General features: G+C 41.3%; 1 protein-coding gene across 2 annotated transcripts in view; it reads right to left on the bottom strand.

Moving 5' to 3' along the window:
- Positions 1 to 13,036, bottom strand: part of ARMH4 (armadillo like helical domain containing 4) — a 122,239-nt gene that overhangs the window by 83,852 nt on the left and 25,351 nt on the right. Inside the window, exons 5-7 of one of the 2 annotated variants that reach the window (XM_024731496.1) lie at positions 11,408 to 11,422; positions 1,333 to 1,348; positions 818 to 1,031 (exon numbers count right to left, since the gene is read on the bottom strand). In XM_024731496.1, coding sequence (XP_024587264.1) covers positions 818 to 1,031; positions 1,333 to 1,348; positions 11,408 to 11,422 — 245 coding nt within the window. Of the gene's footprint in view, positions 1 to 817; positions 1,034 to 1,332; positions 1,349 to 11,407; positions 11,423 to 13,036 lie in introns of both variants that reach the window. The other variant, XM_024731497.1, reaches the window with a different exon arrangement.

The following is a 13,036-nucleotide window of genomic DNA, read 5'->3' as shown; positions in this document are numbered from 1 at the left end:
TTCAATCTAACCTCTGCTGTACTTAAGGTATAAATGGGCCTTTTAAAGACTAAAAGAGTTTCAGGGAGGAGATTTCTTTGGAGAAGAGGTCACTTCCCCTCAGGTCAAGAGAGTGAGGCCTCAAAGAATCACCCAGGGCTTAATAGCATCTCTCCAGAAAAAGGTAAGAGGAGACAGACAGAGGAACGTCCCTGCTGACAGGAAGAGAGTGTCAGAGTTAGGGTCAACCTGCATCCACGGAGACTCTCACCGAACATCCAGGCCAGGCGCAAGAGAGAGTAAGCTTGGAGTTGTCTGGACACTAACTGCTGAAACAAGATTGTATTTGATGATGAAATGCAACCACGAGAATGAGGAGAGAAGTCATGGGATGGCTGCAAGCTCACCCAGAAGTGAAGGAAGGATTTCCCCGGGGAGGAAATTCTAAAAGGACAGAGGATGACAAAATCCATTTGTTTTCCGACTCCAGTCCGTTCACGCTGCTTGCGCAGCTGACTGGTTACACGCAATTCCTCCCCATTTGGAAGTCCTCCCAAAGCCGACAGCTGTCCTCCAGCTGGGAAGGAAAGATGGAATTCCTTCCAAAAATTAGGTAACCGTGCTCTTCGTGGGCAGATGGAGACTGTTTGGAGGCTGACTATTGAAGAGTATAAATATAAACATAGTGAAGAAAGAACTGAGAACCTTTTCCCAGCTGAAACACCCATAAACAGAAGATCCATTTTGTTCCATAATCTATGCCAATGAAGGAAAGCTGTCACCTAAGAAAACTAAAATGAGGGGAGATGGGAGGGAAAGAAACACACATGACTCTTACCCAGGCCCTGACTCTGCTGTTCCCACTCGATGGTGTCCGGCACCTGGTAGGTGGCTCCCTCCAAAGAGACCACGTTTCCCTGCTCTAAGCCAGGTTCCTGAGACGTGATGCCAGGGAGAGTAAACCCAGGCAGCTCGGTGTCACCACCCAAGGTCTCATCCAGGGAGTCTGCATCTTTATCCTCCTCATCTTCTTCATCCTCATCTTCTTCTCCCTCTAGGCAAGAAGAAAGCAAAGGGAACATGAAGAAATACAGTGAGTGCATACAAATGAATCTTTTGAAATGACCCAAACACTACAAAACAATCATGATTGGCCTTTTCACACAAATTTTATAGCTAAAGTTGAGCAATATGGGCTTTGCGGGATTACATGCCCACCGTATCCTCACATTTTAAACTTTCAAAACCACAGCTACGTCAGATGATTACCATGCATCATGTTTATTGGGAGTCAAAGTTCAGGTAATACGGATTTTTGTTACAGCCATATTTATACCTACAAGGGTAGGAAACATCCTCTTCCTGTTTTCTGGAGATCATTAAAGATTTATCTGTTAGAAAGCACACTGAAATACTAACAGAATTTAAAAGGAGTGTTCCAATCTCTTTCTATCTCATAATACTAAACGAGAGAATTATTATGTTGGCACAGTTTTCTTTCTGTTCTTCCTCCACATGAGTGAGTAGAACTCACAACAGTGTTAAGTGGGAGGTCCATAAATCCACACCTGTACTGTGTTCCTTACAGAGGAGTGACCCAAGAGACGGGAAACCATTACATCAACGTTCTCCATACAATTCTAAAGGGGATTGGGAAATGAAATATTGATCAAGGACAGTCAGAAAAGCAACACATGAAAAAAATCATTATCATTACCATCATCATAAGAGTTAAATTCACAGCGTGTCATCTGTCATGCTTCAAAAAGTGTTGGATTAGGAAACATAAGGCCCCCAATTTCATTTTATTTCATTAATTTTAATTTTCTAGGAATACTTTGAGCCCCCACCCACATCCTGAAGGCACCTCTGAAGCCCCGGACAAGGGCCCACAAAATCCACTGAAGGCCTTTTCCTTGGTCTCCCCATTGGCTCTGAACACAGTGGTGACTGCAACAGGGAACGCTCTTTAGATGGTAAAGAGGAGAGGGAGGTGTAAAGCCACCCAAGAATTCTGAGACTTTCCTTTTCCTCTTCCAGACAATTTTCTCCACATATATCCCTTTTCATCTATCATTTACAGGTTTTCTTAACTTAAAAAAATATTACCTCTAATCTTTCTCATTCTTATATATCCTTTAACTTTGTGGGCCTTAATACCTGTCACTGTTCAAAAAATTCAACAAATATTTATCAAACACCTAGTTCCAGGCACTAGGGATAGAGCAATGATGTCTCTGCCTTGATGGAGCTGATATGTCCCTCAGGAGATGTACAGCAAACAAAGAGATATACAAATAGATATACAATACATTACACTCTTATTAAAACCAGCAAGAAGATAGAAAATGCCTGGTACTACTATTATAGATGGAGAGATCAAGGAAAGTTTTTCTGATAAGGTAAAGTTTGAACAGAGATCATAACAAAATAATGAATTCTCTTGTTTCATTTAGGTCATTAAACATTCCAAGCAGAGGAGAACAGGGGGAACAGCAAGACCAAAACCTTGAGGCAGATGTCTGCTTGCTGTGTTCTAAGAATGGCAAAGAAGACTGGGCTGGGGGGCAGGAGGGACAGAGAGAATACAGGAAACGACGGGGAAGGGGTAGGCAGGGGCCACATCTAACATATATTTATAAAGAATGACTCTGCTGTAGGGCAGAGTATAGGCTATATCAGAGCAAGAGACAAAGCAGGGAGACCCAATAGGAGGCTATTTCAAAACCCAGGGGAAAGGGAGAGCAGTGGTCAAATCTGGGATGTAATTTGAAGATAGAGGCTCGCTGATAATTACAATGTGCGATGTGGGAGGAAGACCCCACTTTACTGAAAACAGGAATGAAAGAATAAAAAGCAAAATCAAGAATTTTATTTGAGATATATTAATTGTGTGGTGGCTTGTGCCTATGACATACAAATGGAAATGTTGGAAGTCTAAGGAAGGTCAAAGCTAGAAATAAAAACCTAGGAATCATCGGCCTATAAATTATATTTAAAGCCTTGGCACTGGCTGAGATCACCAAGAGAATGAGAGTGGATGAAAGCGAAGTGGTCCAGCCCAAGCCCTGGACAATCGAACATTTAGAGGTTGGCCAGCAGAGGGAGATCCAGCAAAGGAGACAGAAAAATGACCACAGGTGGGAGAAAAACTAAGATTGAAGGACTGAGTAGCAAACTGAGACTCTGGCTTTGACATTTGGGAAGTCATTAGTGACCTTGACAAAACTCGTTTCCTTGGAATGGTAGGGACAAAAGTCAGACTGAAGTGCTTCCAAAGAAAATTAGGAAAATGGAAGTAGACACAGCAAATAGAGAAAACAGGAGAAATTTGAAAAAGAGAACAGGGACATTAGGGGGTAGCTGGAAGGAGATATGGGGTCAAGGGTAGGTTCTTAAAATAGGAGCTACTAGAATTTGCTTGTAATTGATGAGTAAGATCTGGTAGAGAGGGGGAAATTGATGACGCAGGAGAGAGGGGAGAGCAGCTGGAGGAATGTCCCAAGAGATGAGGTATAATGGAGAGGTTACACACATGGACCCTGGAGCCACACAAACTTATTATGGCTGCGTGATTTGGGGAAAGTTACTGAATTTTGGTGTGCCTCAGCTCTCTCACTGTAAAACTGGTATGAGTCCTACCTCACAGGGCTGTTGTAAGGATTACATTAGTTAATATATCAGGTACTTAGAACTAAGCCTGGCACGTAGTGGCCACCATATAAGGCTGGCTTCTTTGCTATTACAGAGAGGGGAGGGGGCCCAGTGCACGGCCTGCTCAACTACATCCTCTGCCGTAGCAGGCACAGGTGCCGGCGGGCGGGTAGATTTGGTGGTGGGAATACGTGAAAGTTACCATATTTCTTTTCTTAGTCAAATAAAAAACTGGAAAGGAGAAGAGAAATGGTGGTGGTTTGAGGCAACAGGAAAAAGTGTGGAATAGTCAACTTGAAGAGTGTGTGAGTGAATTCTTGGAGAAAATGAGGTAGGACTGCCAGGCCATCCTATGAGTCCACATAAGATATGATGTCATAAATTTAAAGTAAGGCATGTTAAGATGATTGTGTGTTTTTCTTCAGCCACATTCAGCTGCTTGGGTGCAGGAATGGGTGGAGGGGTAGAGTAGGCAGAGACATTTAACCAGAGCCAAGTTTTGCTAGGAGAGCTCAATTGGGGAGGGGGGAGGAAGAAGCAGTTGATTGTGTCCGGGCATCTAATGTACAGCATGGTGACTATGATTAACAACACAGTATCATATACTTGAAAGTTATTAAGACAGGACATCTTAAATGTTATCACCATACCAAAAAAAATGGTAATTACGTGAGGGGATGGAAGTGTTAACTAACCTTACTGTGGTAATCATTTTGCAATATATATATATAGCAAAATGATTACCATGTGTGTATGTATGTGTGTGTATCAAACCATCACCTTAAACTTACATATGTTATATGTCAATAAAATCTCCATAAAGCTGGATGGTGGATAGAGAAAAAGTAACAGGGTCAGATTATGGAGAAAACTATCAAGGATCATCAAGACTATTTGACAATTTTGCTGACCTTCCTCCTATAGACAGAAATTTGTCATAGGCTAAAAAGAACACTTTATTATTTTTAAAATGTTATAACATCACTTTTAGTTATGTTTTCTCTCCACAAACCTAAGAGGGTTGCACTAGATGGAATAATTGTGACAATATGATATTGATCCCCTAAGAACCACAAAGGCGAAGCAAGAGCTCTGAGCCATGGATTTCCAGCTCTCATCATTGAACCATTGTCCTCTGACCCAGCGGTCCCCAACCTTTTTGGCACCAGGGACCGCTTTCATGGAAGACAATATTTCCACAGATCGCCGGGGTTGAGGGGGGATGGTTCAGGCAGTAATGCGAGCAATGGGGAGCGATGGGGAGTGGTGGGGAGCTATGGGGAGCGATGGGGAGCTATGGGGAGCTATGGGGAGCAATGGGAAGCGATGGGGAGCTATGGGGAGTGATGGGGAGCTATGGGGAGTGATGGGGAGCTATGGGGAGTGATGGGAGCAATGGGGAGTGATGGGGAGCTATGGGGAGCAATGGGGAGCGATGGGGAACAATGGGGAGCAATGGGGAGCGATGGGGAGCAATGGGGAGCGATGGGGAGCTATGGGGAGTGATGGGGAGCTATGGGGAGTGATGGGGAACAATGGGGAGCGATGGGGAGCTATGGGGAGCAATGGGGAGCAATGGGGAGCGATGGGGAGCGGCAGATGAAGTTTGGCTGGCTCGCCCGCTGCTTACCTCCTGCTGTGCAGCCCGGTTCCTAACAGGCCATGGGCCGGTACTGGTCCACGGCCCTGGAGTTGGGGACCCTTGCTCTGACCACCACCAACCACCAAGGACAACTTCTATTTGGTCCTCAATGTGTTCAGTTAGTTTCTCCTCTTTAAAATATAGAGCTAACTACATGATCCAGCAACCCCACTTCTAAGTACATATCTAAAGGAAATGAAGTAATTGCCCTGAAGGAACATCTGCAGCCCCACATTCACAGCAGCATTATTCACGATAGCCAAGGTATGGAAACAACCTAAGTGGCCATCAATGGATGAATGGATAAAGATGTGGTATATACTTATAAATATTTATATGTGTTATTCATATTATATAATTTATATTATACCCATAAATAGGTGTAATATAATATAAGTATATTATAACATTAATGGAATATTATTCAGCCTTTAAAAAAAAAAAAGGAATCCTGCCATTTGCAACATGGATGAACGTGGAGGGCATTATGCTAAGTGAAATAAATCAGACAGAGAAAGACAAATACTACATGGTATCACTTATATGTGGAATCAAACAAAAAAAAGTCTAACTCATAGAAACAAAGAATAGAAAAGTGATTGCCAGGGTCTGCCATTACAGGTGGAAATAGGGAGAAGTTGGCAAAAGGATACAAACTTTCAGTTATAAGATGAATAAAGTTTGAGGATCTAATGTATAACATGGTGACTACAGCTGAAAACACCATATTGTACAATTGAAATTTGCTGTGAGAATAGAATTTAAATGTTCTCACCAAAAATAAAAAAGGTAAATATGTGAGATGATGAATGTGTTAATCTGATGGTGGAAATCCTTTCACAATGTATGTGTATATCAACTCACCAGCGTACACGTTAAATATCTTGCAATTTAATTTGTCAATTATACCTCAGTAAAGCTGAGGGGAGGAATACAGAGCTATAAAAATAATGAAAGGGACCTCAAAAGTCATCTTTCCCCATCCTTTTGCATCCTGAGAAGAGGGCAGCATCTATGCAAGTCTACGCAAACAAAATGTTTGCTGCCTTCACAATGGGATTTGGAGGACCTTGCTCAGGTCAACGTGTCTCATGTCTCACAATCTCTCCCACACTCACGCCCCATGGTAAAGCCTTCCTTCTCCTCCCTGCCCTGAAATGCCCGACATGAGATGTCTAACTCCAAGTCAGACAATAAAACTGAGGAATACTCTCTCCAGAAACACATGATTGAGTAATATACAATTATTCAATTGTATATTGAGAAAGGGAAAGGAAGGACCCTGTCTGCCGTGTGGGGTGAAAGAGGAAAGTCTTCTCCTTGTCCCAGCAACACTGACCTTCAACACAAAGAACTGTATAAGGTTTACTAGTTATCACTTTTAATACCTGAGCAAGCCTGGGGAGACAGCTATAGAAAAAGGAAGTTTCAGAAACTGTGCAGAGAAAATAGGAGGGAGACAAGCCTTACAGGAGTGAGAGTTCTCCTTTAGTCTAGCTTTATTCCCTCATTATCTTTTTCTGCCAGGGAATTTTCTTATTTTTTAGGAGGCTACAACCATTTTGTAGCTGTTAAACATCTTTAGTAGAATGTCACCTGTACCCTGCTGCAATTTCCAGTGGAATGTTGACTACTATTACAGATCGGTAACAAAAACAGGTATGATAACCTTTCTAATATTAGCAAAATAATGTATTTTACAGCAGCTTGGCCCAGAAAGGTGAAAAACTATTGGATAAAGGAAGGACAATCTTGTCCTCTGCTGTATCACCAGTGACTAACCCAGTGCCTGGCAGTCTGCAGCTCTCAGTATTTGTTGAATGAATGGATTGATGGAGGAATGCGCAGTCAGTGAGCTAGATCCAGGTTTTTAACAACTGGATCTAAGGAAACACAGAATAGCATTTAATAAGCAATTAGTAACACATTCCTCCGAGTAATCTTGCGACAAGCACAAAGGCAACATATCAAATGGACAGGTACAAAACAACCCAGAGCTGTATGCATGCTTCTTCCACTAATAAAAACTAAAGAGAAAGTCATCTGTATTTAGCCAGTCTTTCCATAGTTGCATCTAAGAGAAATAATAATGTTACGAACACCTCTGAACATAAAGGACAATCACACGAAATAATCATTCAGCAAATAAAACTGTGCCAAAAACGGTAACAGGATCCCCGACTCAAAGAACTGAAACTAAACGAAGAACTCATTCAAATAACACTACCAGGTTATATGTTAAAGGCTATAGGGTAATGATTTCTGAATTTTGTGATTTGGGGTTAAGATAAACCCAAATTTCATTTCCATTTATCTGAATCCCAAGTAAGCATGTGGATCAACATAAAACACACACGCACAATTATGCCATACAAAGATAGCACAGAAAAAGAAAAAGTGAACCTTTAAAAATGCTCTTGGTTTACCGTTGATAACAGATACACCTCATATATCAACATCTGGCGACAGTGATCAGAGACTGAAGTTATATTTGTCCTGAGAATCCCTAAAGAACACTGCAACCCAGGAAGGGAAGGTTCAGAGAGTTCAGCCTAAGAAGTTTCTTCTAGTCATGTCCCCTGGAATGGAAAGTACATCCTCGTAACTGATGCTTCTTCTTCCCAGGTTGACTGGACACCGCTTACTTCATAAAACCAAACAATAACGCTGATGCTAACAGCAATCAAAGGGGCAGTCATGACGGTTTCCGAGTAACCACCTCCCGTGAGAGGCAAAATCCTCCCACCACTTCGCACTGCTCTCACTCCCAAACACCTGACACGGATTACATAAAATCCCCGGTCGCTCGTGCTGAACCCGCATCTGCTCGAGGCATCCCACTGAATTCAGGATGTACAGTCAGGCCATGACTAAAGCTACTTGCCGCAGAGTTAATGGATTTTCCCGTAGTACTCTTACCAAGATCAAGTCACTGGCTAGCATGTCCAATGTCAAGAATTCTGACACCTAACAATAGTGAGAAAACCGACTTAGGTGTCAGCCAAAGCGCCTACACAGGTGTTTGGACATTAGGCAGCTCAGCCTGCAACAGGGGCTAGAACATGGTTTGATTTCTGATTGATGGGCTTGAGGTGAACTGACACAGTTAAAATTAAAACCGTAAAACATTAAATAGAGATGCCAGGTTACGTGTCACATGGCCAAGAGATGCTTGATCATATTAAGTAGTGTGGCAACAGCTCAAACAGAGAAATGGCCTGTTGCAAGTGGCAGGAAGAAAAAAAATATATGTCTAGACGGTACCATCTCTAAGCCAATTTCATGTGTCTGGCCACTCTCTGACAGAATCTCTTCACAGCTGTTTCATAACCCATACCAGTACCTTGTACTTACATGGGGCTTTTCTTCTGAGGAAGTCAAAATGCTTTGCAGGCATTATTCTCCAAATGTACACAGTTGGCTAAGGAGAGCAAGTTTTATAAGCTCGGTATTACTTAACAGCCTACTTCACTGGTGATATAACTGCCTCGGGTGCTCAAATATCACAGCAGAGGCTCAAATGGGTTTGTTAAACCCCAAATTTTGACTCTCTAGGTCAGGCCTATTTTCTTTATTTACTGCAAACATTTCTGCCTAAGGTTACCAAAACCAAGAGTTTCCATTTTGTTCGGGACCAGGGCCATGATCTTCCCAAAAAAATCAATAGAAGATATGGGAGAAAGCTTGCCCTGTGGTCTGGGCCCGAGTAATCTGGTTCTGCTACAAAGTCCAGTTACCATTTAATAGGCAGTTCCCACCAAAGATGCTCAGTTTCTCTCAATCCATTTTTATCACAGTTTAGACATTTTAAGATTTCCAGAAGATAGAGACATAGCTAGCATTCCCAGAGTATTGCTAATGAGTCCAAGGGGAACCCTTGGTTGAGAATATGTCATCCCAACAATATGAGTAGGAAGGACCCCACCTGTAACACTTGTTCCCCAACATGACCTCTCTATCCTTGACTTATAGGGAGAACAGGCTCCTGCCTATACTCTGTCTCTTTAGAATAGCAATGATTAATTTGAATCCTTGTCTTTGCCTATTTATTCATTAGGTTTCAGGGTCAAACCTCTCTTTTTCTTTCCTTTACAAAGTTTAAAATTAAATCTAAGGTACACAAATTAGGACACGTGAAGAAGAGGAAAGATACCATGAAAAGAAACAGGGTGAATTCTCTGGGAAGAGGCTAAGCATGAGTCTTTCTCTCATTTCCCCTGTAAATGGAATGGCTGTGACACATCCAAGTGGCAGACTTTTAAAAGAAGAAACACTTGTTGGCAAGTGTTTTCCTGGAAATCCCTATACAATATAATCAAGAGCCACTGTAGCAAAATGGTTTCCACATATAAAGAGCGACTGAAGTACTAGGGATGGTACTGCCTTAATTTTCCAGATTTATTTTTAACTTTGGCTTCAAATCGGATGCAAAACTTAAAGGCCAGAGAAAAAAAAATTAAACTTGTTTTGAGGAGATGAAGCAATTCTCCAGCAGATGGCTCCCTGAGATCGAAAGGGGTTGAGAAACCCCAGAAACTACTGAAATAATGACCAAAAAATTCAGCAGCTCACAATGTTAAATTTCATTACATTTCTTAAATCTTCAATGAGATGAAGCAATTCTCCAGCAGATGGCTCCCTGAGATCGAAAGGGGTTGAGAAACCCCAGAAACTACTGAAATAATGACCAAAAAATTCAGCAGCTCACAATGTTAAATTTCTTAAATCTTAAATATTTCTGCCAACTAAGCGCTTCTACATTTTTATCATGTAATATTAGATATATACAAGAGAATATGTATATAATATTTCTGTTATTAAGCATAATAATGAAATCACCTCCAGAGAACTCATCATTCAGCTAAAGAACTGGAATATTACTACTGTGGCATCTGTTTGCACATTCCTCTATCATCTTAACCACCTACTTCCCCTGAACGCCATAAAAAATTACTGAACGATGAATCACCTTGCTGTACAGCTGAAACATTGTAAATCAACTATACTTCAATTAGAAGCATGTAATGGGGAAAAAATTACTGAATGTTATATTCTGGGACATTTTTTTCCACTCAAAATTATGACTTTAGGTTTCACACATCTAACAAAACACTGGTTTGTTAATTTCACCAATTTATGGTATTCCATTTTGCAAGCATGTCACAATTCATTTATTTAGCTTCATGTGAATAAACTTTGGGGTTATTTAGCTGTTGCCAATTTTTTTGCTGTTATGCATAGTACTGTTATGAACGTTCATATATGATCTCTAGTGGATCTATTCACTGGCTTCTCTAAGGCATATTCCTAAAAGTGGACTCGCTTGGTCAAAAGGAATAGAGGTGTTGAACATGCTAAATGATGTCTAGATAGATTTCCTTAGCTCCACATCCTCACCAACCTTTGCTACTGTCAAACTTTTTCTTTTCAATCTAGTGTGTATAAAATGATGGGTCAGGGCTTCCCTGGTGGCGCAGTGGTTGAGAGTCCGCCTGCCGATGCAGGGGACACGGGTTCGTGTCCCGGTCCAGGAAGATCCCACATGCCGTGGAGTGGCTAGGCCCGTGAGCCATGGCCGCTGAGCCTGCGCGTCCAGAGCCTGTGCTCCGCAACGGGAGAGGCCACAACAGTGAGAGGCCCGCGTACCAAAAAAAAAAAAAAAAAAAAAAACAATAAAATGCTCCGCAACGGGAGAGGCCACAACAGTGAGAGGCCCGCATACCAAAAAAAAAAAAAAAAAAAAAAAAAAAAAACAATCAGTATAGTGTAAAGCAACTATATGCCAATAATAAAAAAAATCAATTAGTATAATTCACCGTATTAACAGAAAAACCATATCATCATCTCAATTCCGAAACACAGATTCGGAAAAACCATTTGACAAAATCCAATATCCATTAACGACCATTAAAACAAAACGAAAAAGTTTCAGCAAACTAGAAAAAGGCAGAAACTTTCTCAATCTGAAAGAGGACATCTATAAAAATCCCAGAGCTAACACCATATTTGGTTCCCTTGTATTTACTGTCATTATTGATATATTTGAATTTGTTCCCACTTTTTCTATTCTTTTCCTTCTTGTTGTCTCACTTGCTGTCTCTTGGTGCTACTCTCTCTATAATGTCTTCAAACTGATCTTCCTGTTCACTAACTCTCTCTTATTGCATATTTAACCATTTAATTATCAAAGGTTTTTCCCCAACAATTCTATTTTTTATTTCTAAATGCTTTATTCGGTTCCTTTTTTTTTTTTTTTTTTTCATTTTTGGCTGCATTGGGTCTTCGTTGCTGCCCACAGGCTTTCTCTAGTTGTGGTGAGAGGGGGCTACTCTTCGTTGTGGTGCTCGGTCTCCTCGTTGCTGTGGCTTCTCTCGTTGCGGAGCGCGTGCTTCAGTAGTTGTGGCGCATGGGCTTAGTTGCTCCGCGGCATGTGGGATCTTCCCGGACCAGGGCTCAAACCCATGTGCCCTGCATTGGCAGGTGGATTCTTAACCACTGTGACACGAGGGAAGCCCTATTTGGTTCTTTTAAAAAATCTGCTGGGTCATTTTTGTTAGTTTCTTATTACTTGCTCATTTTTGTGATTTCATCTTTTCTTTCCTTCAACCTTTTATGCCATGGTTATTTTATATTCTACTCTGATCATTTTAGTATCTAAGGTCCTGGATAAGGAGTATGCCAATCAACTGTTTGACTTTTCTGCTGACTCTCAATCATGGCTGTTTGTTTTCTTGTTAGTTTCTTGACCTTTTATTATGAGACCCTATTTGCCTGATTTTAATCTGTGGGTAAACTATGCATCTCAATTGGGCATGCTCTTTTCCAGAGAGCATTTACAGCTGTTTTGTAGGGAGTCAGGGTGTGATATAAACCTGGAACTACTTTATTCCCCTTTTAAAGATACAGACTTAATGTGGAAATTTCAATCTGGGTCCCTCTTCTTGCTACAAGTCCAAATGTAGACTCCTAATATTACTACTGTCCTAGAGTGCCTTTACCTTTCCAATTTGTTTTCTCCTTACAGCTCACTTGTTGGGTTTCAGCTCACTTTGGGATGGATTGAGCTAAAAAGTACAGTCTTTGAAGATTTTTCTGACTGCTTGCAATTTCATTAATGTACTAAAGCATGTGTTTCACTCAAGATCTAGGCATTTCGCTATGGTTGGGTCTGTCAGAGTCTTCATCAGAAGCTGAAATCCAAACAATGAGCCTTCCAAAAGCAACCATATCATCTACATTTGTCCAATAAGTTGAGTAAGAGCACTTATTGGCTTTTCAAATTCCAAATTTCAAACACTCATAGAGCATCTGTAATCTGGGGTGCATTTTTAAATTAGATAAAATCTCAAATGTTATTGTTTATTAAATATTCTGTTTTAAACATTTGTTTCTTTAATTCTCTCTTTTCAAAATCTCCTCACAGTGATTTTTTAAAACCTCCTATATTAATCTATACAAATTTCTTGAAAACATTTTACTAAAGTTCAAACTTCCCAATAACTCTATAATAGTAAATATAATCATTAGAAACTTCCTCCATTCTGTCCTTAACAATATTCAAGGGGTTTCCCTGGTGGCGCAGTGGTTGAGAGTCCGCCTGCCGATGCAGGGGACGCGGGTTCGTGCCCCGGTCCAGGAGGATCCCACGTGCCGCAGAGCGGCTGGGCCCATGAGCCATGGCCGCTGAGCCTGCGCGTCTGGAGCCTGTGCTCCGCAGTGGGAGAGGCCACAGCAGTGAGAGGCCCGCGTACCGCAAAAAAA

This window comes from Neophocaena asiaeorientalis, unplaced genomic scaffold (assembly GCF_003031525.2).
Source record: "Neophocaena asiaeorientalis asiaeorientalis breed wild unplaced genomic scaffold, Neophocaena_asiaeorientalis_V1.1 scaffold603, whole genome shotgun sequence".
Classification (NCBI taxonomy): Eukaryota; Metazoa; Chordata; class Mammalia; order Artiodactyla; family Phocoenidae; genus Neophocaena; species Neophocaena asiaeorientalis.
This window is presented reverse-complemented; position numbering and strand designations above follow the sequence as displayed.